Genomic DNA, 23,625 nt, shown 5'->3' with positions numbered 1-23,625 from the left:
GATGGTGATCCTGGGAAAGTGAAATAATGAAGGTGCTTTCTTAGTGGTGAGAATCCAGTAGTCCTCTTTAGACTTTGATGAATTTTTTGTTATCCATCCTGGATTATGATGTGATATCCTGTAAAAATATAAAACAAATAGTGCAGAAGTCCAAACTATAATAAACAGATTGGAATTATGCTTACCAGCTGCTTGTCGACGCGTTTCGGCCACATACTTGGCCTTTATCAAGACTGGTTTATGTAAGTGGCTGGCAGCTATATGTACCCTTTTTCTAAACAGATTATCAAATAGACCGGATATTGAAAACCGGAAATAGCTAATTCCTTATGATGATCAGTTCTAATAAACCTCATATTTCATGAATTTGAGTCAAGTTAAAAGTGGATCTATTTTGAATGTGTTATACTATACTTAAAGGGCCATAATACCCAAATGTTTAAACACTTGAAAGTGATGCAGCATAGCTGTAGAAAGCTGACTAGAAAATATCACCTGAACATCTCTATGTAAAAATGAAAGATATTTTACCTCAAAAGTTCATCAGTAGCCACATCCCATTGTAAAGGATTTCTAAGCAGCATATTAGTATGTCTGTCCTGGGACAGCTGAAAGGATGAGCCTCGTGTACTCTAATTTTATTTCCCTATTCAGATTAGGGAAGTTTACAATGAAATCTCATGAGAGTTAAGTCAAATCTCATGAGATCACAGTAAAATAGTTCATGACCTCAGCACTGCTGATGCTGATTGGCTGCTGTTCATTTCTTTATTTTTTTTTAACCTACAGCTGGGAGCAGCTGAGTATAACTTTTTACACAGAACTTACTCTGCTGAGCTGAGGAGATTGTGAGGTAAAATATCTTCCTTTTTTACATAGAGATGCTCAGGTGATATTTTCCTGTCGGCTTTTTACAGTTATACTACATCAGTTTCAAGTGATTTAGCATATGAGTATTATGTCCCTTTAATATGTTTAGATGCGAGAGAGATCATTTACGTTCGTATTTAGATTCGGGTTGCGTACATTCACCGTATTGGTTGGAGGACTCAAGCTAGCTAATATCTGATTAGTTGTCGTCGCGTGGTTAGGAAACAAACCTTTCACATAAATCTCATATTTCATGAATTTGAGCCAAGTTAAAAGTGTTACTTTTACGTACTCACTTATTTTTTAATTTTCTAATGTATTAATTTTTCAATCTATTAATACACAGAAGGAATAGATTGACAAATACCAATACTATAAACACTAGATTCGCAATATTCCAATTCATGTATTTATCAGACCCCTTGATAAGACGATCCCCACCTAACAGAATTTTATGCATCGGTTCTGAAGACCCCCTCTCTTATATTATTTATCCTAATCTCCACGAAACAATGTGATACTGTACCACTATATATAAGTAAGAAATTATGTTATCCTGGATATTTGTGTTGGAATCCTGGTCAATTACGACTCCCATTTATAGATGTATCAATAATGTTATTAATAGATGCTTAACCCTCTATATATAACAACGACAAAAAAGCTATTACTAAGATAACAACATATATCTGAAAGATTAGATTTCCAGTCTTATGACCAGACAAAAGGTCTCTCCAAGTATATTCTAGATAGATATACAGTTTTATATATATTATTTATACAGATCTTCAACTGAATACAGTTAGTCACTCTTTCTCCTCTCATCCGTTCATGTCACTTCAAATATATAGTCAACAATGAGAGATATATGTATATATACATAAGTGGATATAAAAAGTCTACACACCCCTGTTAAAATGTCCGGTTTCTGTGATGTAAAAAAATGAGAACATGATAAATCATTTCAGAACTTCTTCCACCTTTAATGTGACCTATAAACTGTACAACTCAATTGAAAAACAAACTGAAATCTTTTAGGTAAAGGGAAATAAAAATAAAAAACTAAAATAATATGGTTGCATAAGTGTGAACACCCTTTAACTAATACTTTATTGAAGCACCTTTTGATTTTATTACAGCACTCAGTCTTTTTGGGTATGAGTTTTTCAGCATGGCACAACTTGACTTGGCAAGATTTGCCCACTCTTCTTTGCAAAAACACTCTAAATCTGTTAGAATGCGAGGGCATCTCCAGTGCACAGCCCTCTTCAGATCACCCCAAAACTTTAATCTTCTTCTGGTGAAGCAATTCCTTTGTTGATTTGGATGTATGCTTTGGGCCGTTGTCATGCTGAAAGATGAAGTTCCTCTTCATGTTCAGCTTTCTAGCAGAAGCCTGAAGGTTTTGTGCCAATATTGTCTGGTATTTGGAACTGTTCATTATTCCCTCTACCTTGACTAAGGCCCCAGTTCCAGCTGAAGAAAAACAGCCCCAAAGCATGATGCTGACACCACCATGCTTCACTGTGGGTATGGTGTTCTTTTGGTGATATGCAGTGTTGTTTTTGCGCCAAACATATCTTTTGGAATTATGGCCAAAAAGTTCAACTTTGGTTTCATCAGACCAGAACACCTTTTGCAACATGCTTTTGGGAAACTTCAGATGTGTTTTTGCAAAATTTAGCTGGGCTTGGATGTTTTTTTTTTGTAAGAAAAGGCTTTCGTCTTGCCACTCTACCCCATAGCCCAGACATATGAAGAATACGGGCGATTGTTGTCACATGTACCACACAGCTAGTACTTGCCAGATATTCCTGCAGCTCCTTTAATGTTGCTGTAGGCCTCTTGGCAGCCTCCCAGACCAGTTTTCTTCTCGTCTTTTCATCAATTTTGGAGGGACATCCAGTTCTTGGTAATGTCACTGTTGCCATCCAAAATCAAAAGGTTAATCCAGCACACAGCGACCCTATTGCCAGCCACTCCAGAGACCCACTCCAGTCTCTGTAGCATCAATACAATTTCCACTCTGATTAGCAGCAAACAAATAGTGTTTATTTAAAACAACACAACACAATCAGCAACGTTTCGGTATTTCTACCTTATTCATGCTAAACATTGTACTGAAATGATTCTATTTATACCTTATCACCACTAGGTGGCGCTGCAAGGGCAACTTCCCATTAACCCATTACATACTATTAAATACAGCGCCACCTAGTGGTGATAAGGTATAAATAGAATCATTTCAGTACAATGTTTAGCATGAATAAGGTAGAAATACCGAAACGTTGCTGATTGTGTTGTGTTGTTTTAAATAAACACTATTTATTTGCTGCTACTCAGAGTGGAAATTGCATTGAATGTCACTGTTGCACCATATTTTCTTCACTTGATGATGACTGTCTTCACTGTGTTCCATGGTATATCTAATGCCTTGGAAATTCTTTTGTACCCTTCTCCTGACTGATACCTTTTAACAATGAGATCCCTATGATGCTTTAGAAGCTCTCTGTGGACCATGGCTTTTGCTGTAGGATGCGACTAACAAAATGTCAGGAAAGACCTACTAGAACAGCTGAACCTTATTTGGGGTTAATAAGAGGCACTTTAAATGATGACAGGTGTGTACTGACTCCTATTTAACATGATTTTGAATGTGATTTCTTAATTCTGAACACAGCTACATCCCCAGTTATAAAAGGGTGTTCACACTTATGCAACCATATTATTTTATTTTTATTTCCCTTTACCTAAAAGATTTCAGTTTGTTTTTCAATTGAGTTGTACAGTTTATAGGTCACATTAAAGGTGGAAAAAGTTCTGAAATGATTTATCTTTGTCTCATTTTTTTACATCACAGAAACCTGACATTTTAACAGGGGTGTGTAGACTTTTTATATCCAATATATATATATATATATATATATATATATATATATATATATATATATATATATATATATATATATATATATATATATAGATAGATAGATAGATAGAGATATATAATAATAATAATAATAATAAATAGTGTCATACTTACAATTAACATTCAAAACCATACCCCTTTCCCTTGGCGCCAAACTGCCGATGTTGGAACGCATACTGCGTTCCACTGGCGATAAGAACCGGAAGTGGTGCGCAACATCACTTCCGGTAGACAATTATTACTAACAATATTGACAATATTGAATACAATAAATCGTGTAAAGTGAATCAAAAATTTCAAAGCGTGTCCACTGGGTGTTTCATAATAACAACAAGTACAAGTGCAGATACTGTAATCTGAAAAACCGAACATGTGCAGCAAATAAGTGTTATTGCACAACGGGTTGCCCGTTGCCATGGCAACCTATGTACACTAATCGTGCCCCACTCGCATACTGAAAACACTTTTTCAAAAAATGTGCACACTAAATTTGTGTAGTAACCTCTGAACTTTAAACAGTGCAATGCTTAATCATACGCATATGTGTTTAAGAAAAACAAAAAATAGAAAAATACATTGCCTACTTTGATAGCGTGTAATTTTGTATTATGCTGAAAATTTAAAGTTATACACTGCTGCATTAAAATGTCATCCCTACTTATTTTAGGTAAGGAATACTTTTACAGATTGCTAGATTATACCTAAATAATGCGGACATATTCCTCAGGATTGCAATGTATACACACTTTCCAGGGTGATAATGTATATTGGGTATATGTAGGCTAGGATATCCCTGATAGCATAATTTTAAATGATATATAGGAACCCTATGCTTTGTAAGCTCCTAGTTATTTCAATAGGCAACCCAATAATAGAATCCCCCCCAGTTATAGTTAACTGGCTAGCTAGGACTAGGTCATTCTCTCCATGAACCTTAGTTTTTGCTAAAAACAATGTTACCACACATTCCACACTTAACCCCTTATTGAATATTTCTGCTTCAATAAGGATCACAAAAAAGGGGAAATAAAAATTAAAAATTAAAAGAAACATAAATTATGGTTCCTGCATTCAATGCAGAAGTCCCACTGGGTGATGGTATGACTCTATAATTCCCAGGATATATCATGTCCTTCTTGTCACAGAACCGACTGTAGTTTTGTATTACTCCCATGTTTCTTCTTAGTTTAGGATATTAATTCACATATTTTTTCACATATTATATCACTCTGCTGCCTCTTCTGGCTGTTCTAGGAGCATCATCGTATCTTTACATCTTTGCTGAATTTGATACACTCTGTAGATTGTAGAAAATAAAGGTATTTTATCCACCTAGGTTGGCCTATATGGGTTGTCCTTAATGCTTGAATTTTGGACCATCATACCCATATGGTTTTATAAGGCATTCGTTGTAAGCTACATGGATGTTTAACCATTTCAGTGAGCCTTGTAATGATGGAATGGCTATGTGTGTTAAGCAGTGCATAGTAACTCCGAGGCACCACTACCTGACTTCCACTCAGGAACTGGAAGTGCCAAAGTCCCCCATACCTGGTGCTGTGAGTATATCTGGGCAAGTCCACCCCCCTTAACGGGATCTGTCGAGCCCAGAACTCACAGAGTCATAGTAGTCTAGGTACCGTACCCTTAGAATGTATCACACCTTAGTGCCACATTACAATAAGGCTTTGAAATCGGGAGTTGTATTAAGTCCACCTGGGTGTACCGTGCCCAATCGGTACATCCACTGTGCTTCCCGCTGTAGGAGTATCTTGCCCCTGTCCCCACCCCTATCCAAAGGGGGGACATGATCGATGAGTGTGTATCTTATTGATGCCACTGGATGTTTATGTTGTGCACAATGCCTGGCCACAGGTTGGTCTGAATCTCCAGACTTCAGAGCTGCCCGGATAGCATGACGATGATTTGCCATTCTTTCTCTGAGGGTGCCCGTCGTCTTGCCAACATAAAAGCCAGAACACGGACACACCAATAGATATATGACAAATGTTGTTGTACAGGTGATAGAGTGACGAATACTGAATTGTCGATTGGTGTGTGGGTGATGGAATAACTTCGTATTCATTAGACCATTACAGGTGGTGCACCCCAGACATCTATATGATCCCTTGATGTTAGTATATGTCATGGATCTGTAGCTTGCCCTTGGGTCCGTTTTGACCAGTAGGTCCCGAAGGTTTGTGCCCCTCCTGTATCCCACCATAGGTGTGAGGTGGTTACTAAATCGTAGTTTTGGGTCAGATGACACAATCGGCCAATGTGTTCTTAGAATCGATCCCACTTTTCTAGTACTGGGAGAAAATGTAGTAGCCATTATGAGCTTTTCATCTGTGGTTTGTCTTTGTTTCCTTGTTAACAGTTGTGTTTGTGTATATTGTGACACTTCTTCCATCATCTGTTTAATGTCTTGTGACTTATACCCTCTCTCAGCAAATTTTGCACCCATTTCCAACAACTGGGAGGCTCCCTTCATAGGATCAGAGTTGTTCCTCACTGTCCTGATTAATTGTGATTTCAGTATGCCCTTCAGCAGTGCTGGGGGATGACAACTATCTGATCCCTCAACAGGGAATTCCTGTCTGTAGGTTTGCTAAATAGTGTGCACCCCAGTCCCTGTGCCGTTTTGTACACCTTAAGATCAAGAAAATTGATGGAGTGTAAATCAGCAGACATTTTAAACCGAACCGTGGTTGGTGTGTTGTTAAACAGATAAAACCAGCCATGGAGTTCATCAATGCCCCCTCTCCAGATCAAAAAGATATCATCTATGAACCTACGGTAGAAATTGATAGAAGAGTCACATTTACCCCATAGGTACAGATTCTCAAAATGGGACATGAATAGGTTCGCATATGAAGGGGCCATGGATGACTGATTGTGTTGTGTTGTTTTAAATAAACACTATTTATTTGCTGCTACTCAGAGTGGAAATTGCATTGAATGTCACTGTTGCACCATATTTTCTTCACTTGATGATGACTGTCTTCACTGTGTTCCATGGTATATCTAATGCCTTGGAAATTCTTTTGTACCCTTCTCCTGACTGATACCTTTTAACAATGAGATCCCTATGATGCTTTAGAAGCTCTCTGCGGACCATGGCTTTTGCTGTAGGATGCGACTAAGAAAATGTCAGGAAAGATCAACTAGAACAGCTGAACTTTATTTGGGGTTAATCGGAGGCACTTTAAATGATGACAGGTGTGTACTGACTCCTATTTAACATGATTTTGTATGTGATTTCTTAATTCTGAACACAGCTGCATCCCCAGTTATAAAAGGGTGTTCACACTTATGCAACCATATTATTTTATTTTTTTATTTTTATTTCCCATTACCTAAAAGATTTCAGTTTGTTTTTCAATTGAGTTGTACAGTTTACAGGTCACATTAAAGGTGGAAAAAGTTCTGAAATGATTTATCTTTGTCTCATTTTTTTACATCACAGAAACCTGACATTTTAACAGGGGTGTGTAGACTTTTTATATTATATATATATATATACTGTATATCCTAAAGATATTTCCACCTTCTGATTAATTTTAACATAAACTGTCACTTTTCATTTATCTATTTATTTGTAATAATCTGGTTTAAAGGCAAGTTCCTAGGAATTTTCACACAAATGGTCACTTAGCAATCTCTGAAAATAATTTTATATACACAAACCGACAGATCAATCTATGACATCTACAATATCTACATGCTAAACAGGTTTGATATTTATTATTTCCCAGCACAAAATGAGCACAATCTTACATGGGCTGAAAATAAGCTCATCTATCAACAACTTTTAAGTTATTAAATAGGATTTGAAGACATGAATTAACCCTCTAGTTAGCGATCCCAAATTCTATCAATCGCCACGTACATAATTCAAAGTATATATCCAACAACTGAGCTAGTGAGATAATGTCATCTACAAGTTAGTTCTAGCCAATCACAATCTAGAATCGAGACACATGGTTTAGTAAACAGACCTAGGCGATCAGCTGTGAAAGGTGTGACTCATAACCACGCGATGACAACCAATCAGACATCAGCTAGCTCGAGCCCTCCAACCAATACGGTGAATGTACACAAGCCGAATCTAAACACGAATGTAAACGATCTCTCTCACATCAAAACATATTGAGTATAGTATAACACATTCAAAATAGCTCCACTTTTAACGTGGCTCAAATTCATGAAATATGAGATTTATGTGAAAGGTTTGTTTCCTAACCACGCGACGACAACCAATCAGATATTAGCTAGCTCGAGTCCTCCAACCAATACGGTGAATGTACACAAGCCGAATCTAAATACGAACGTAAATGATCTCACTCACATCTAAACATATTAAGTATAATATAACACATTCAAAATAGATCCACTTTTAACTTGGACACTACATTTTTTATTCATCTGACATTTTTATATATACATTTTTAACCATTTTTCATTTTTTTTTTCATTTTTTATATTTTTATATATTTTTTTCACAATTTTTAATTTTCACCAATTTTTTTCACACATTTTTCCTAATTTTACACAATCTGTTTATTCACGTGCATTTATTTATAAAATCCACCACTGTTATTATTGTGATTACCAATATTTATATTATTGCAATTGCTGTTTGGGGGTTGATTCCATCAAGTTTAAACCCTTATTGTTTTAACATAAGCATTGTTCAGTAGCTACTGAAAGGTTTTACTGTTTATATTTATGTTTTATATGTATATCTATTTTAACTAATCTAGTGTGGACACACACCAGAGTTTGTTAGGAATAAATTATCCATCAAAATGCCATCAAATCCACAAAAGGAACAGCACCATCCAAAAGGTATGATAAAATTCTTCTTTATTGGGACATAACCAAACAACACAAAAACACGACGTTTCGGTCAGATGACCTTAATCATGTGATATAAAAACAAGACCTTAAGTCACTCCTTTTATACCCACTTAGGGGGGGGGTGATTATTACCTTTGCAGGTGAATTTTAACCATTTTATTACAAAGTAAATCAATTCAGCTCCATCTAGTGGCCATAAGAGGTCATTACAAATCTTACATAAAGCTTGGAATTTCACAGAAACAACAAAGAATTTATACATCTTAACAAAATCATCTGTACATCCAAATAATTTATATATGTATAAAGATATACATCTATTGATTATTCACATATTACTTAAAGTGTGGCCCATAAAACCTAAAACTTAGTCCTGTAAAGGATTTATAATGTAATATTCCAATCTATCTCCTTATTCATTCCAAATGGTATAAGTGATTGCAGAGTATAGATCCAAAATGTCTCTCTACATTTTAACAATTTCTGTCTATCACCACCTCTTCTGGGTCTCTTTACCTGTTCGATAATCTGAAATCTCAACTGAGAAATACTATGACCAGTAATTAAAAAATGGTTGGAAACAGGAGCTTCTTTATTGCCACAACGTATATTTGATTTATGTTCATTTATTCTATCTCTTATTCTCCTAGTAGACTCTCCGATGTAAATTTTGGAGCAAGGACATTTAATCAAATAAATGATATAGTCAGAATTGCAAGTAAAGAAGCCTGGTATTTTATATTTCCTTCCATTAAGTGGATGTACAAAACTATCCCCTTTTATAATGTTATTGCAATTGCAACAACTTAGACAAGGGAAACAACCTAGTTTAGGGGTAGACAACACTGTTTGAATTTGTCTCTTGTTTGAACCTATGTCAGCTTTGATTAATGTATCCCTGATGTTCTTACATCGCCTATACGCAGGCATAGGTACTTCTTGGAAATCCATAATATTAGGATTCAGATCTTTAATAATAGGCCAGTGCTTTTTAATGATCTTATTTATCCTATTACTTAAAGGATTAAATCTAGATACAAAAATCATACGCTTATTTTTAATTTTTTCATGTCTCTTATTTTTGTTATATTCCCCTTTAATGATAGTGTGTCTAGGTATATTATCAATCTCTTTTATGCAGCGCTCAATCAAGGGCTCTGGATAACCCCTCTGTAAAAATAAGTTACCCATTTCTCTTAATCTAGTGTGAGTTAGCTGGTCATCTGATAAAAAAATTTTCACCTGTAATAACGTAATAACAACGCCGTATGCGTGATAATAATACAAGCCAATCGTCATCAGCCAATTCCTCGGGGGACTCAGACGGAAGCGGAAGCGAGGCGGCCGCAAACATCACCGCAGACAAGAAGAGCTCCGCTTCGAAAGATCCGAAAACCCAGAGGATGACTCGCAGCAAGAATCCCCAGAACTACCGGAACTAATGGTAAATATTTCTTCGCATGCTCTTACCGATATTGAAAAGGAAGTGTTATAGAAGGGACTGTCTTTTTGTCCTGTAGCAAAATGTGACTTTTTTTGAGCTACAACGAGATCTACATGCCTTTTTTAGGAACATCAAGTTAAAGGCACATTTTGCCGCTATAGAGACTAAAACTGACAGTTCATTGAGCGCCAATGAGGTATCAGCTGTATATGATCCTTTATCACTAAGTGCTTTAGATTTAAGAAACAAAAGTTCTTTTACACCCAATATTCACAGTAACGGTATTGAAACGTTTATACAGCTAGTGTTAAAGGATATCAATACATTGAAAGAGAAAAATCGTATATCTTTATTGTCTAACACCCAGAGTAATTTTACTAAGGCTGAAAGGCTAGCTTTGACAAATTTAAAGAGGAATAAAGATATTATTTGCAAACCGGCCGATAAGGGTGGTGCCACTGTTATCCTAAATAAGGCATATTATATACAAGAAATTAATATGCAGCTTACAGACCAGAATGTATATAAACCCTTAAACACTGATCCATCCTTTGGGATTAAGAAATGTCTGGTTAATTGTGTGAATAGGGCAGTGTGTAATGGACTGATCACTTTAAAAGAACAAAAGTTTCTAATACCGGAAACATTCTCTATACCAGTCCTTTACACACTTCCCAAAACACACAAAGATAGATGTACACCTCCAGGACGCCCCATAGTGGCCAGCACAGATTCAATTTTATCTAATGTGTCGGACACTTGAGATTTTATAACAAAAATAGATTCTTTGGAACTACAATGTGATAAGTTTATTCTATTTTCATTAGATGTGACATCGTTATACACATCAATTACGCACAAAAGTGGTATGGGTGCAATGAAACAAACCATTTTCACCAGTGGTAAATTTTCTAATTTTCAATGTGAGTTCATTCTTGAGCTGTTGCCGTTAGTCCTATACTGTAATTACTTTCTTTTTCCGGACATTTTTTACATCCAATGTCAGGGCACTCCAATGGGATCCAATGTCGCCCCCACATATGCCAATGTCTTTATGAATATCTACGAAGAGAGGTTTGTATACACTCAGAGAGCATTCCAAGAATATGGATTATGCTGGTTTAGATATATAAACGACATTTTTGTCATATGGGGGGTGACATGGACTCATTGCAGGCCTTTGTAGCAGACCTTAACATCTCTTCTAGATATATTAAACTTAAATTGGTGTGCAGCGAGGATTCTATTGATTTTTTGTATACCACAATTCAGAAGAGTGGTAGGGAATTAAAATTTGATCTGTACAGAAAGGACAGTGACAGAAACAGTTTATTGAAGTATGAAAGTGCCCACTATCCACCTCTGATTAATAGTCTCCCTAAGAGCCAGTTATTACGGGTGAAAAAAATTGTATCAGATGACCAGCTAGCTCACACTAGATTAAGAGAAATGGGTAACTTATTTTTACAGAGGGGTTATCCAGAGCCCTTGATTGAGCGCTGCATAAAAGAGATTGATAATATACCTAGACACACTATCATTAAAGGGGAATATAACAAAAATAAGAGACATGAAAAAATTAAAAATAAGCGTATGATTTTTATATCTAGATTTAATCCTTTAAGTAATAGGTTAAATAAGATCATTAAAAAGCACTGGCCTATTATTAAAGATCTGAATCCTAATATTATGGATTTCCAAGTACCTATGCCTGCGTATAGGCGATGTAAGAACATCAGGGATACATTAATCAAAGCTGACATAGGTTCAAACAAGAGACAAATTCAAACAGTGTTGTCTACCCCTAAACTAGGTTGTTTCCCTTGTCTAAGTTGTTGCAGTTGCAATAACATTATAAAAGGGGATAGTTTTATACATCCACTTAATGGAAGGAAATATAAAATACCAGGCTTCTTTACTTGCAATTCTGACTATATCATTTATTTGATTAAATGTCCTTGCTCCAAAATTTACATCGGAGAGTCTACTAGGAGAATAAGAGATAGAATAAATGAACATAAATCAAATATACGTTGTGGCAATAAAGAAGCGCCTGTTTCCAACCATTTTTTTAATTGCTGGTCATAGTATTTCTCAGTTGAGATTTCAGATTATTGAACAGGTAAAGAGACCCAGAAGAGGTGGTGATAGACAGAAATTGTTAAAATGTAGAGAGACTTTTTGGATCTATACTCTGCAATCACTTATACCATTTGGAATGAATAAGGAGATAGATTGGAATATTACATTATAAATCCTTTACAGGACTAAGTTTTAGGTTTTATGGGCCACACTTTAAGTAATATGTGAATAATCAATAGATGTATATACTTATGTATGTATATCTTTATACATATATAAATTATTTGGCTGTACAGATGATTTTGTTAAGATGTATAAATTCTTTGTTGTTTCTGTGAAATTCCAAGCTTTATGTAAGATTTGTAATGACCTCTTATGGCCACTAGATGGAGCTGAATAGATTTACTTTGTAATAAAATGGTTAAAATTCACCTGCAAAGGTAATAATCACCTCCCCCTAAGTGGGTATAAAAGGAGTGACTTAAGGTCTTGTTTTTATATCACATGATTAAGGTCATCTGACCGAAACGTCGTGTTGTTGTGTTGTTTGGTTATGTCCCAATAAAGAAGAATTTTATCATACCTTTTGGATGGTGCTGTTCCTTTTGTGGATTTCAAAGCCACAGGTCACAGTGGGTCCAGGTGCTATATCCACACACACACCCAAATTTGCACTTTTAATAAAGGAGAGAACAGTTGAATTATTTTCTTTTAATAATCCCCTAGACACTTCTAACTCCAACAATTGGGAAGCATACAAATGCTATATACGGGGGAACTCATCAAACACACGAAGAGACAACATCAACAAAGAACTGCACAATATAATACTCTCACCTATAAACTTATGCAATCCGAACTGGCACATAAATTTAATCCAACTTCCCCTCAACAGCAGGACAGAGACACTTTAAATAATGATATAATTACAAATTTGCATTTTTGCTCCCTCACCATAAAAGCAAAGTTTTTTGTTGAAACCAATAAAACAGGTTGCATGCTAGCTAGGTCCCTCAACAAAAAGAAATACAAAACATTTATTAAAAACATTTAAAGCCATACGGGACGCACCTCTTTCGATAGTAGAGCCATACTACAGGACTTTACTAAATACTACACATCAATATGCAATTTAGAATCGTGCGATTCCAATTCTAAAACAAATCTGATTACAGATTATCTAGCCCATATTAACCTCCCATCCCTTACAGCAGAAGACGACTTCAACTTAGACCAACCATTCCATATACAAGAAATTCTAATGACTATAAAATCCCTCCAAACCGCGAAAGCCACAGGCACAGATGGCTTCACCCCAAATTCTACCATCTACATAAAACACAATAATCCCACAACTCCTTACTCTATTCCAATCGATAGACCAGACTGGCAATTGCTCCCAACACCTCTTGGAGGCTACCGTATCAGTGATTCCAAAACCAGGCAAATGCCCTAATCAAGTAGGTAACTATAGGCCAATATCCCTATTGAACATAGATTTAAAACTATATGCTAAGATTCAAGCCACGTGTATAAATAAAGTCCTACCCTTTCTGATCCATACTGACCAGGTGGGCTTTATCCCCGGCAGAGAAGCCAAAGACAATTCTATTAGTGTACTTCAAACTCTACATTACTCCAATAATAGCAAAACCCCAATTATTTTGCTCTCTACGGATGCTGAGAAGGCGTTCGACAGGGTGGACTGGGAGTTCATGTGGCCCACCTTGTCGAAATTCGGGTTCTCTACCAAATTAATTACAAGAATAAAGGCCCTATACACTAACCCTACTGCTGTAATCCGCGCTAATGACTCAACTAAGGACAAATTTTCCATTAAAAACTGTACCCAACAGGATTGCCCCCTATCATCCCTCCTATTTGCCCTTATGGTTGAGACTTTTGCTACACATATCCGATGTAATCCAAACATCAAAGGACTGAATTTTGGCCCCATAGAACAAAAATGCCTACTGTACGCAGATGACATCATCTTCACCATAGGCTCCCCAAGCACATCCATTCCCTCTCTCATAAAAGAACTTGATACATATAAAGTGAAGGCTAACTTTTCCATCAACAAGGACAAATCAGTCCTCCTACCCATTAACCTGAAGACAGACAAAACCACATATATAACTTCAAAACCCTATTCTCAGTCTCCAACTCTATATGCTATCTAGGCTATCAATATTACACCAGACATAACAGAGCTATTCAATTTAAATTATCTTCCATTACAAACTGATACCCAGAAGCTTTTAGAATCATGGCATAAACAGGGCAATTTATTGTGGATCGGTTGTATAAATGCTGTAAAAATTACAATCCTCCCACTTGATCTACCCTCTCACTATTTGACAACACAACAGAAACAAATAGAAACATTTATATGGTCATACCACCGACCAAGAGTGGCAAAACAGATCTTATTCCTAAGCAGTTTTGCTGCATGGACTCATAACAACCCTTTTAAGCCTTAAGTCCAACTAGAAGCAGCGCTCACCAATCTTCCTTCTTTGGACGAGATGTGTTGGATTCCTAAAAGATACAGACCAATAACATGCACCACCAACTACTATGTAGCAAGCACACTGAAAACATGGGATAAAACCATCCAATTAAATCCCACAATCTCAAGCCAAATATCCTCTCACCCCACTCTGGGGACACCCATTGTTCCTCTAGCCCGAATTGACACAAACAGTCTCCATAACCGATCAATTACAACAACTACCAATATCTTCAATGTTTAAAGACGGACATTTCAGAAAGCAAAATGACTTACAACAACATATAGGAACACCTTTTCACAAATGGTTTGTAAATCTTCAAATTTGTCACGCAATCCAAATAAATCCACATAAGCTAAATTTCATTAAACCTAACACACCATTTGAATCCTTATGTATTAACTCTTTACTAAAAAAGTCTCATATTTCAATAATTTATAGTATGCTTAGAGGCTGCTTCCCAACACATAAACCCCTATATATAACTAAGTGGGAAAATTAAATGTAAGCAAGGTTTACAGAAGAACAATGGAGCAAATTCTTTAAATTAACTAAGAAAGCATCAATCTCCCCAATCATTGTAGAACTTAACTACAAAATCCTGTCAAGATGGTACCTCACACCCCACCGACTCCACAGTATCTTCACTGGTGCCTCCTCACTGTGTTGGCGACATTGCGGTGCAATAGGCACTCTGCCAAATCTGGTGGCATTGCCCTCAGATAAAAACATTTTGGGAAAACATCACCTTACACATTAACTCAATATTAGGCACAACACTCAAACTTTGCCCTTCCATAATACTCCTCAATGACCTCCCCCAAATCCCTTGTCTCTATCATATCAAATTGTTACAATGTATGATAAATTGCGCCAAGAGATTTAATACCTAGATTTTGGAAAAAAGGGACAACACCCACCTTACAAATGTGGCTAAAGGAAGTGATCATGTCCTCTCTTTGTAAAACTCCACTACTGCTTTCAAGGTAAAGCTGATTTTATCTTAGACCTCATATTTATATGGGACCAGAAAACAACAATATAACCTAAAGTACCTGTGACGCAAAACCTTCTCATTTCCCCCTCCTCCCCTTCTTTAACTTATTTCCTCTCCTACTTTTCCCCCTCTTTAGAAATATCCTTCATTTCTTTACGGTCACACGGCTACGCTGATTATAGTGCCTCTAATTTATGTTATCAACAGTGACTGTAATTTGTATTTATATTTTACTTTATTCCACAAATGTTATGTGCTAATGTTATTCATGTTGTGTTCATTTTTGTAAAATTCAATAAAATACAATTTAATAAAAAAAAATAACTGTTTGCTGTAATTTATTTTCATTATCAAATTGTACACAGCCTTTTAAATGACCTGAGGCTCCGGCTCCTACTTAGCATATGCAGGAGTTCACATTATATAAAAATATGAGTCTGTTATTGGCTGATAGCTGTCACATGGTACAGGTGCAGAACTACATTTATCAGAAAACAATTTACTATGACTTTAAAAAGAGAAGTAGGTTTTATTGCATTGTATATTTTTTTTTTTTTAAATAATTTTTTTATTGAGGTATGAAAAACAGTTACAAAGCAGATAAAAATTTGCCATATTCAACCAAAAGTAAAAGAACAAAATATAATAGAGTGCAAGTACATACATATGCACAATACACACCCCGCACAAGAGAATTCACTGTATATATACACTGTCAAGCCATCATAGGAGTTAAGAGAAGGCAAATCCAGTAGAAACCTCATATTTTATAGCGATCTATACCTCCTAGTGTATGGGTAGGCCACTTTTGGACCTTCTTATTAATAAAAGTTTATAGATGGAGGAAAGGTAATTGTGGACTATCGCCACTTTTGGGCTTGTGAATACAGCAACAATATTTTATACACTGATGAGAACAGTTTAGTGTCACTGATTATGTGTAGAGGCAACTTTGAAACGATATAGGGAACATGAACATGAACTAAAACCACCTAATACTGGTTACATGAATAAAAACTATGAGCGCAGTGGGACATATAAAACCAGAGGTGCACAGTAAGGTGAAGTCTGACAGGATGACATAGTCTTAGTTGGGATCTAATTAGAAGGGCAAACCACAGGGAATTAACAGGACATACATACTATATTAGGAGCCCTATGCAGTAATAATAGTTGACTGGATGAAACTGAGTAGTAAAAGGAGGGTTTTCCCTCATATAAAATATTTTAGAGCTTATATATGTAAGTAGTTTGATGGAACTGACTGTCTCAAACTAAAAGGGATAATGACAGTCTTAAGACATACACTTGAGGCACCATAAAATTAAGGGAAGAAACCTTAGTTAAAAACAAATACTTAAATCTGCGTCTGTAAAATATAAGTAACATGGAAGATACTAGCCTCACACATCTTAATAGGGGGAGCTATACAGAACTGTAAAGTTATTGCTAATGGCAGAGATTTAGACATGTCAATCCCACAAATACATATGTTATACCCATTAGACATTAAACCAAAGTGAGACAGAGTAGCACAATGCTAGTCACAGACATCAGGCGAGTGACCATCCTAAAGCCCTGTACACATGTTGCAGTGTTTAGAGCCTAAGTTGACTCGGTTATGATTTAGCAAAGGAATACACAAAAATAAGCACATAAGTAAGTACAGACCACCAGGGATTATAGGAGAGGCCAAAAACATTTATATGTCCCTTTAAGAGAACCTATAATAAACTAAGTAGCATCCGTCCACAGTCAGTGCTATGACAATCCATTCAGAAAATGTCTTTAACCTACGCCGGCTTTTGGTGGCAGGCTTCCATGCACAGAGTCTATGCTTCTATTAGTGTTTTTAGTCCCTGTCAGCAAACTTCCATATGGTGAGCAGCTCCAGCATCCCCAGAGTCTGATCCGGCCTCCACAGTAGCTCCACCGGAATGCTGCTCGCAGGCTGAGCACCTCTAGCTTGACACCATGACCGCACCGGACCTTCCAACCGGGGGGTGTCTCCAAGGTAAGACTCAAGTTGCTGGAATCTGTAGCGCTTATCCAGCGTCTCCACACTGACTGTGCAACCTGGCGAGTCACTCTCATTCTGACTGTGTGGGGTATCTGAGGTGGCGGAGTGGCGCCATCTTGCCCATATGCCGTTTTATCCTTCACTGCTGCTGTCTCTCTATGTATCTTAGGTTTACTTCCCCTTGCAATCCGTTGTTGCTGGGCTGGTTGGGAGCCGTTGACCAGTGAGGGGTTCTGTGCTATAGAGATTGCTCCAGATTCAGGGGTATCTGCCTCTCCATTATGTGTGGAAGAGGGATCTAGTCCCTGCCCAGCCGTTGAAGAATTATATGCGGCAGTCACTGCTAGGGTCCCACTGCCGACCGTCTGCACCTTGTTCGTTGTGGTTTCACTATCCTGCTGTATATCAGGTGGGCTCAAATATCCGCAGTGTGTGGAGGGCTCAGGGTCCCCTGCTCGTTTTGCATTTGTTAAAACAGACTCAGTTTTAGCAGGGTTCCCTTCATATGCCCATGTTGCCTCCATCTTTTCTGAAAGTTGCAGGAAATGTTCATTTAGGAGGTTACAAATCTCCTTGATTAACAAAGCTGCCTCAGGTTCCATATTATTGAAGTTTTCAGTGTCTATGCACTGCATACCCGGCTTACAAGGTACCGGGGGGGGGGGGGGGTGTTGAGAGCCTCTCACTAAAGTGGTTGCCTTAGGCCTCAACTCTCCGGATCAGTTATTAAGTGTGGTAGTCCCAATGTTGTAGTATCATTTGCTTCCTCTTTGCAAGCAAAGCCTAATTATCAGGGAGAGGTAGATGGGAGATCCTCATAAACATTAATAAAAGGCAAAATATTAATGTCTCACTCAGAGCAACTGATAGTGCGTCCATTCAAGGAGCTGCCCAGAGTCACGCCCCTATTGCATTGTATTTTTATTATGCATTTGTTGATTTTGTAATTCTATATGCTATGGTCCTTTTAAATAGACTGAATTTGCCAAAAGAACATATCTCATTATATTATCACTCTTTGTAAACAAAACATCTTTCTTTTCTTAACTCTATCCAAGATAACAATTGAAATGAACATTTTAGTGCCTATCTTGCCGTGTGATTTAAGACAACTCAAATGTCTGTCAGTGAGAATTAGTAGGAAGTACAATACCAATTCTGCAGTTTCCAATTTAACTTATATTTAAACAACTGATATTTAACATTTCTTTCAGGAGAAAATCTTGTTTCATATACATGATAGAAAACAAAGATTATACTATATTTGTAAAGTTGTGATATGGCCCCATTTAAATAGATTTTCTACCATTATGTTGTATAGATCTGGGAAGATTAATATTTAAGGGGTAATTATAACACTCACAGAGCTAACTGTACTTAATGCTTGTGCTGAATCAATAGCACATATGTAATAACCTAAACAACTGATCTGTATCACATGAATTGTTATGTGTGCCTTTAATGATACCATACGTACAGTTAATCAGAACCATTATTTATTATTATCTGTTTAAACCATTTAATATACTTTTTACAGACACGGCCAGAGCACTGAGAGATATCAGGTATTGATGTAACTGGAGTGAATAAGGGAACCTTCCTGAGCACAGACATTGGAGCCTGTTATCAGCATGAACTCATATGTGTTAGGTGAGTAAAAAAGATATTATGCTGACTTTAATTACTGGGAAAATAGAATAAATCATTCATTAAACAAATATAAACTATTATATTTATTATATCTGCACCTTTAAGTACATTTGTGTCAGTGACTGTTTATAAAGAAGGAGCAACTCCCATTGGGCTGAGGAGGAGGAAAAAAATACACCTCCCCCTCTGTCCTTTTAGACAGATCATGTCCAACAACTGCCTAACCTCACTCCCTGACCTGGTTCATTACTCGGAACACCTGCAACTCCACCTTCCCCTGCCCTGACCTCACTCATGAACATCCATAACTGCACTTATGCCTACCTTGTTCCCATGTGTGTAACACCCACAACTCAGTCATTTAGTTTACTATGATGTAGTAATGTTTACATTCTATGTCATCCTTTTTTAATTTGTGATTTACAGGTAAATACATTTAAAAATACAAAACAGAAGGCATTAAAAATGTTTTTTCTTGAGATTGATTATATTATAATGAATAAATAGTCTTATTTTTCTTTATTCCATTTCTTTTTATGTAGACAAACACGTGAATAGTTCATATCCCTCATTCACTACAGAAAGCAACAGAATAATACCACAAACTCCAAAAATCTTAGACACCAATGACTATTCACAAACATTGGGGATATCACAAAAGATATTAAAAGACGATGGTGAATTGGCAGGAACTGGACAGCAATCATTATGTACAGAGAGTAATTTAGTCATCAAACAAGAGGACAACATTTATGACTTATCTAGTGAAATTATTATCCCAGAGCATAAACCACACAAATTTACTGAGTTTTCAAAACATATTAAAGAAGGGAAAAGTCTACAGTCTAACCAAATGATTCATACAAATGAGAAACCTTTCAAATCTACAGAATGTGAGAAAAGCTTTAGATGGAAGTCTCATCTACTAGAACACCACAAAATACAAACAGGTGAGAAACCACACACATGTACTGAGTGCGGCAAATGTTTTACACAAATGGATTATCTGAAAAATCATAAAAAGATTCACTCAGGGGAAAAGCCTTTCACGTGTACAGAGTGTGGAAAAAGTTTTACACAAAAGGGTAGTCTGAAAAAGCATGAAAGGATTCACACAGGGGAAAAGCCTTTTACATGTACAGAGTGTGGAAAATGTTTTATACAAAAGAGTGATCTGAAAATCCATGAAAGGATTCACACAGGAGAAAAGCCGTTCACATGTACAGAGTGTGGAAAAAGTTTTACACATATGAGTAATCTGAAAAATCATGAAAGGAGTCACACAGGAGAAAAGCTATTCACATGTACAGAGTGTGGAAAATGTTTTACAGAGAAGAGTAAACTGAAAAATCATGAAAGGATTCACACAGGAGAAAAGCCTTTCACATGTACAGAGTGTGGAAAAAGTTTTATACAAAAGAATGTTCTGAAAAAGCATGAAAGGATTCACACAGGAGAAAAGCCTTTCACATGTACAGAGTGTGGAAAAAGTTTTAGACATAAGAGTAATCTGAAAAAGCATGAAATGAGTCACACAGGAGAAAAGCCGTTCACATGTACAGAGTGTGGAAAATGTTTTACAGAAAAGAGGGATCTGAAATATCATGAAAGGATTCACACAGGGGAAAAGCCTTTCACATGTACAGAGTGTGGGAAATCTTTTACAATAAAGAGTAATCTGAAAACTCATGAAAGGAGTCACACAGGAGAAAAGCCGTTCACATGTACAGAGTGTGGAAAAAGTTTTACAGTTAAAAGTCATCTGAAAAAGCATGAAAGGATTCACAAGGGAAGAAACCTTTAACATGTTTAGAAAGTGGAAAAGGGTTTTTATTGAAATCAGATATCACAAAACACCAAATATTTACACACAAATAAACTTTATATACACAGTGTACAAACCTCTACAATTATCCTAAAGAGGACAAACTCTCTAAATAGAAGAATAAAAAAGGATCCTATTGTAAATAATACTTTCTAATCCCAGTTATAAAAGCCCCAGATTGGAAGTGCTCTCCTGCTGTCCTTTGTTCCTCTATATATGTGCACCTCAGTTTCTCTCATATCAGTGTGATAGAATCCAAACACCACACAGGAATATACAGATCTGCCCTCATACTGACCAGTTTACACAACCATTCACCACCAAAGCACCCCCAGTGTTGTTTATTAATATGCCAGTGTTATTAGTTGTACGTTTGTTTTACATAGGGGAGGAAAAAATTACATTTACAGAATAAAGAGTATTTATATGAATAGAGTGTTAGAGAATTATATAAACAAGAACATCAGTCTCAAATGATTGACATCTGGGAGATATATTTAATGTGCACATTATGTGGATAAACCTTTTCTTATAGCAATAGATGCTTAGCATTGTACATGTTATATACCAGAGGAATTACTGAGGGGGAACTGATTTTATTTAATGAGACACAATATCAGTAACCAGTACATACGTGATCATAATCAGTTTCATTTAAATGGGTACTATAACCTACATGTATACTGGGTATGTAATATGTGTGTCATATGATCATAATCAGTTTCATTTAAATGGCTACTATAAGCTACATGTATACTGGGTATGTAATATGTGTGTCATGTGATCATAATCAGTTTAATTTAAACGGCTACTATAACCTACATGTATACTGGGTATGTAATATTTGTGTCATATGATCATAATCAGTTTAATTTAAATGGCTACTATAACCTACATGTATACTGGGTATGTAATATGTGTGTCATGTGATCATAATCAGTTTAATTTAAATGGCTACTATAACCTACATGTATACTGGGTATGTAATATGTGTGTCATGTTCTGTAACTTGATATTATGTCTGTTAGATGTTTTCATGTTAGTTAGAAGCCACAAGAACTGATAATAGCACATACTGTATATATAAAGGGAACATTATATGTCTGATAAATCCCTTTGTATCAAGAGCACAAGTGTTAGGTATATTTATACCATTGTGTGCATATCTCATGTAATGCTGCTTTTTACTATATAATGATATACAATGTTTTTATGCAAATAAAAAGTGATTGTAATCCAGACCAGTATTTTGTGTTTTTTTGTCTAATTAAAAACGTAATATCACAGAATAAAAAGGAAAACCATATACAGAAATACAGAAGTGAAATCTGACAGTGAAAGTTAAACGCTGATAATTCAGATAGAACAGCAATTTTACCCAACTTTCCAATTCCCTTCTATTATCTAATTTGCTTTGTTCTTTTGGTATCCTTTTTTTTTTATAAAGTTTTTATTTAAGGTTTGATATAAGGCATACATACAGTACGGAAAAATGTAACATCTTAGCATTAATGGAATACATACAGCATGCGACAAAGCATTATAATTGACATTATGTATTCCTAAATAAAGGAGAAAAAGAAAAGAACATGATAAGCAGTTATTATGCCCAGTACTCTAACCACCTCCAAAATAAACAGTGAGGTCACTCTTGGACCTCCGCGCTAAATAAAACAAACTAGTGAAGGTGGATACCAACAAAGGAGACCACTTTTGGATCTCTAATGGAAAACAAACCTTATTTTCTGTTTTTACTGTAATAACTAACAATTGCTACACTCAGATATGCTAGATAACTTTAAAACCAATTAGCATAAATATCACTCAGGGCATAGCTAGAGGTATAATTGATAACTGTAGAAGGTCAAGGTAGGAATGCTACTAGACAAGATAGGGCTATATATGAAATTAAAAACACAGTACATATATATACATGCTTAATATTCTATATATACACACTTGCATCAAACAATCACTATGAATAGCAAGTAATTAAAACTGCTGCTGTTTCTGACGTATCTTGCTTATCTTAGACAATTATGGTTGTATTATTGCCATATAATATGCGCTAAATTATAGCATTAAGAGAGTAAGGTCGGTCAGCCTGATATAGGGGGAGATGATTATTATGCAGCTTATTGGCCACTATAGAACCATAGGAGATTAAGTCTATTCAGCCTGGTATATGGGGAGAAGGAATAGAAAGAGTTGCATTTTCTAACGTGTGACTCCTAGAAATAACGCCTCTAATTTGCATGAGGTAGTGTACGTGCAAAGAGGATTGAAAAACCGTGCAATCTATTTTACTCACATGTGGCATATAGGGCAATATATGGCAAAAAGGACTCTTTGAACCAAGTCTAATGCTGCAAACATCCTAATGCTAAGGGTCCAATTATTAGTCTAAGTTCAATGAATTACCCCTGATAACT

The 23,625-nt window shown here is 36.2% G+C and overlaps 1 protein-coding gene across 1 annotated transcript in view; it reads left to right on the top strand.

The window, feature by feature from the left end:
• The window catches only part of LOC128659778 (oocyte zinc finger protein XlCOF6-like), a 237,938-nt gene extending 216,077 nt beyond the window's left edge, over window positions 1-21,861 (top strand). The window contains exon 6 of the mRNA XM_053713353.1: window positions 20,487-21,861. Within this exon, the coding sequence (XP_053569328.1) occupies window positions 20,487-21,172 (686 nt within the window). The 3' untranslated portion in view covers window positions 21,173-21,861. The remainder of the gene's footprint in view (window positions 1-20,486) is intronic.
• The last annotated feature ends 1,764 nt before the right edge of the window (window positions 21,862-23,625 follow it).

This window comes from Bombina bombina, chromosome 5 (assembly GCF_027579735.1).
Source record: "Bombina bombina isolate aBomBom1 chromosome 5, aBomBom1.pri, whole genome shotgun sequence".
Lineage (NCBI taxonomy): Eukaryota > Metazoa > Chordata > Amphibia > Anura > Bombinatoridae > Bombina > Bombina bombina.
Note: the sequence above shows the minus strand (reverse complement) of the source record. Positions and strands in the feature narration are given on the sequence as shown.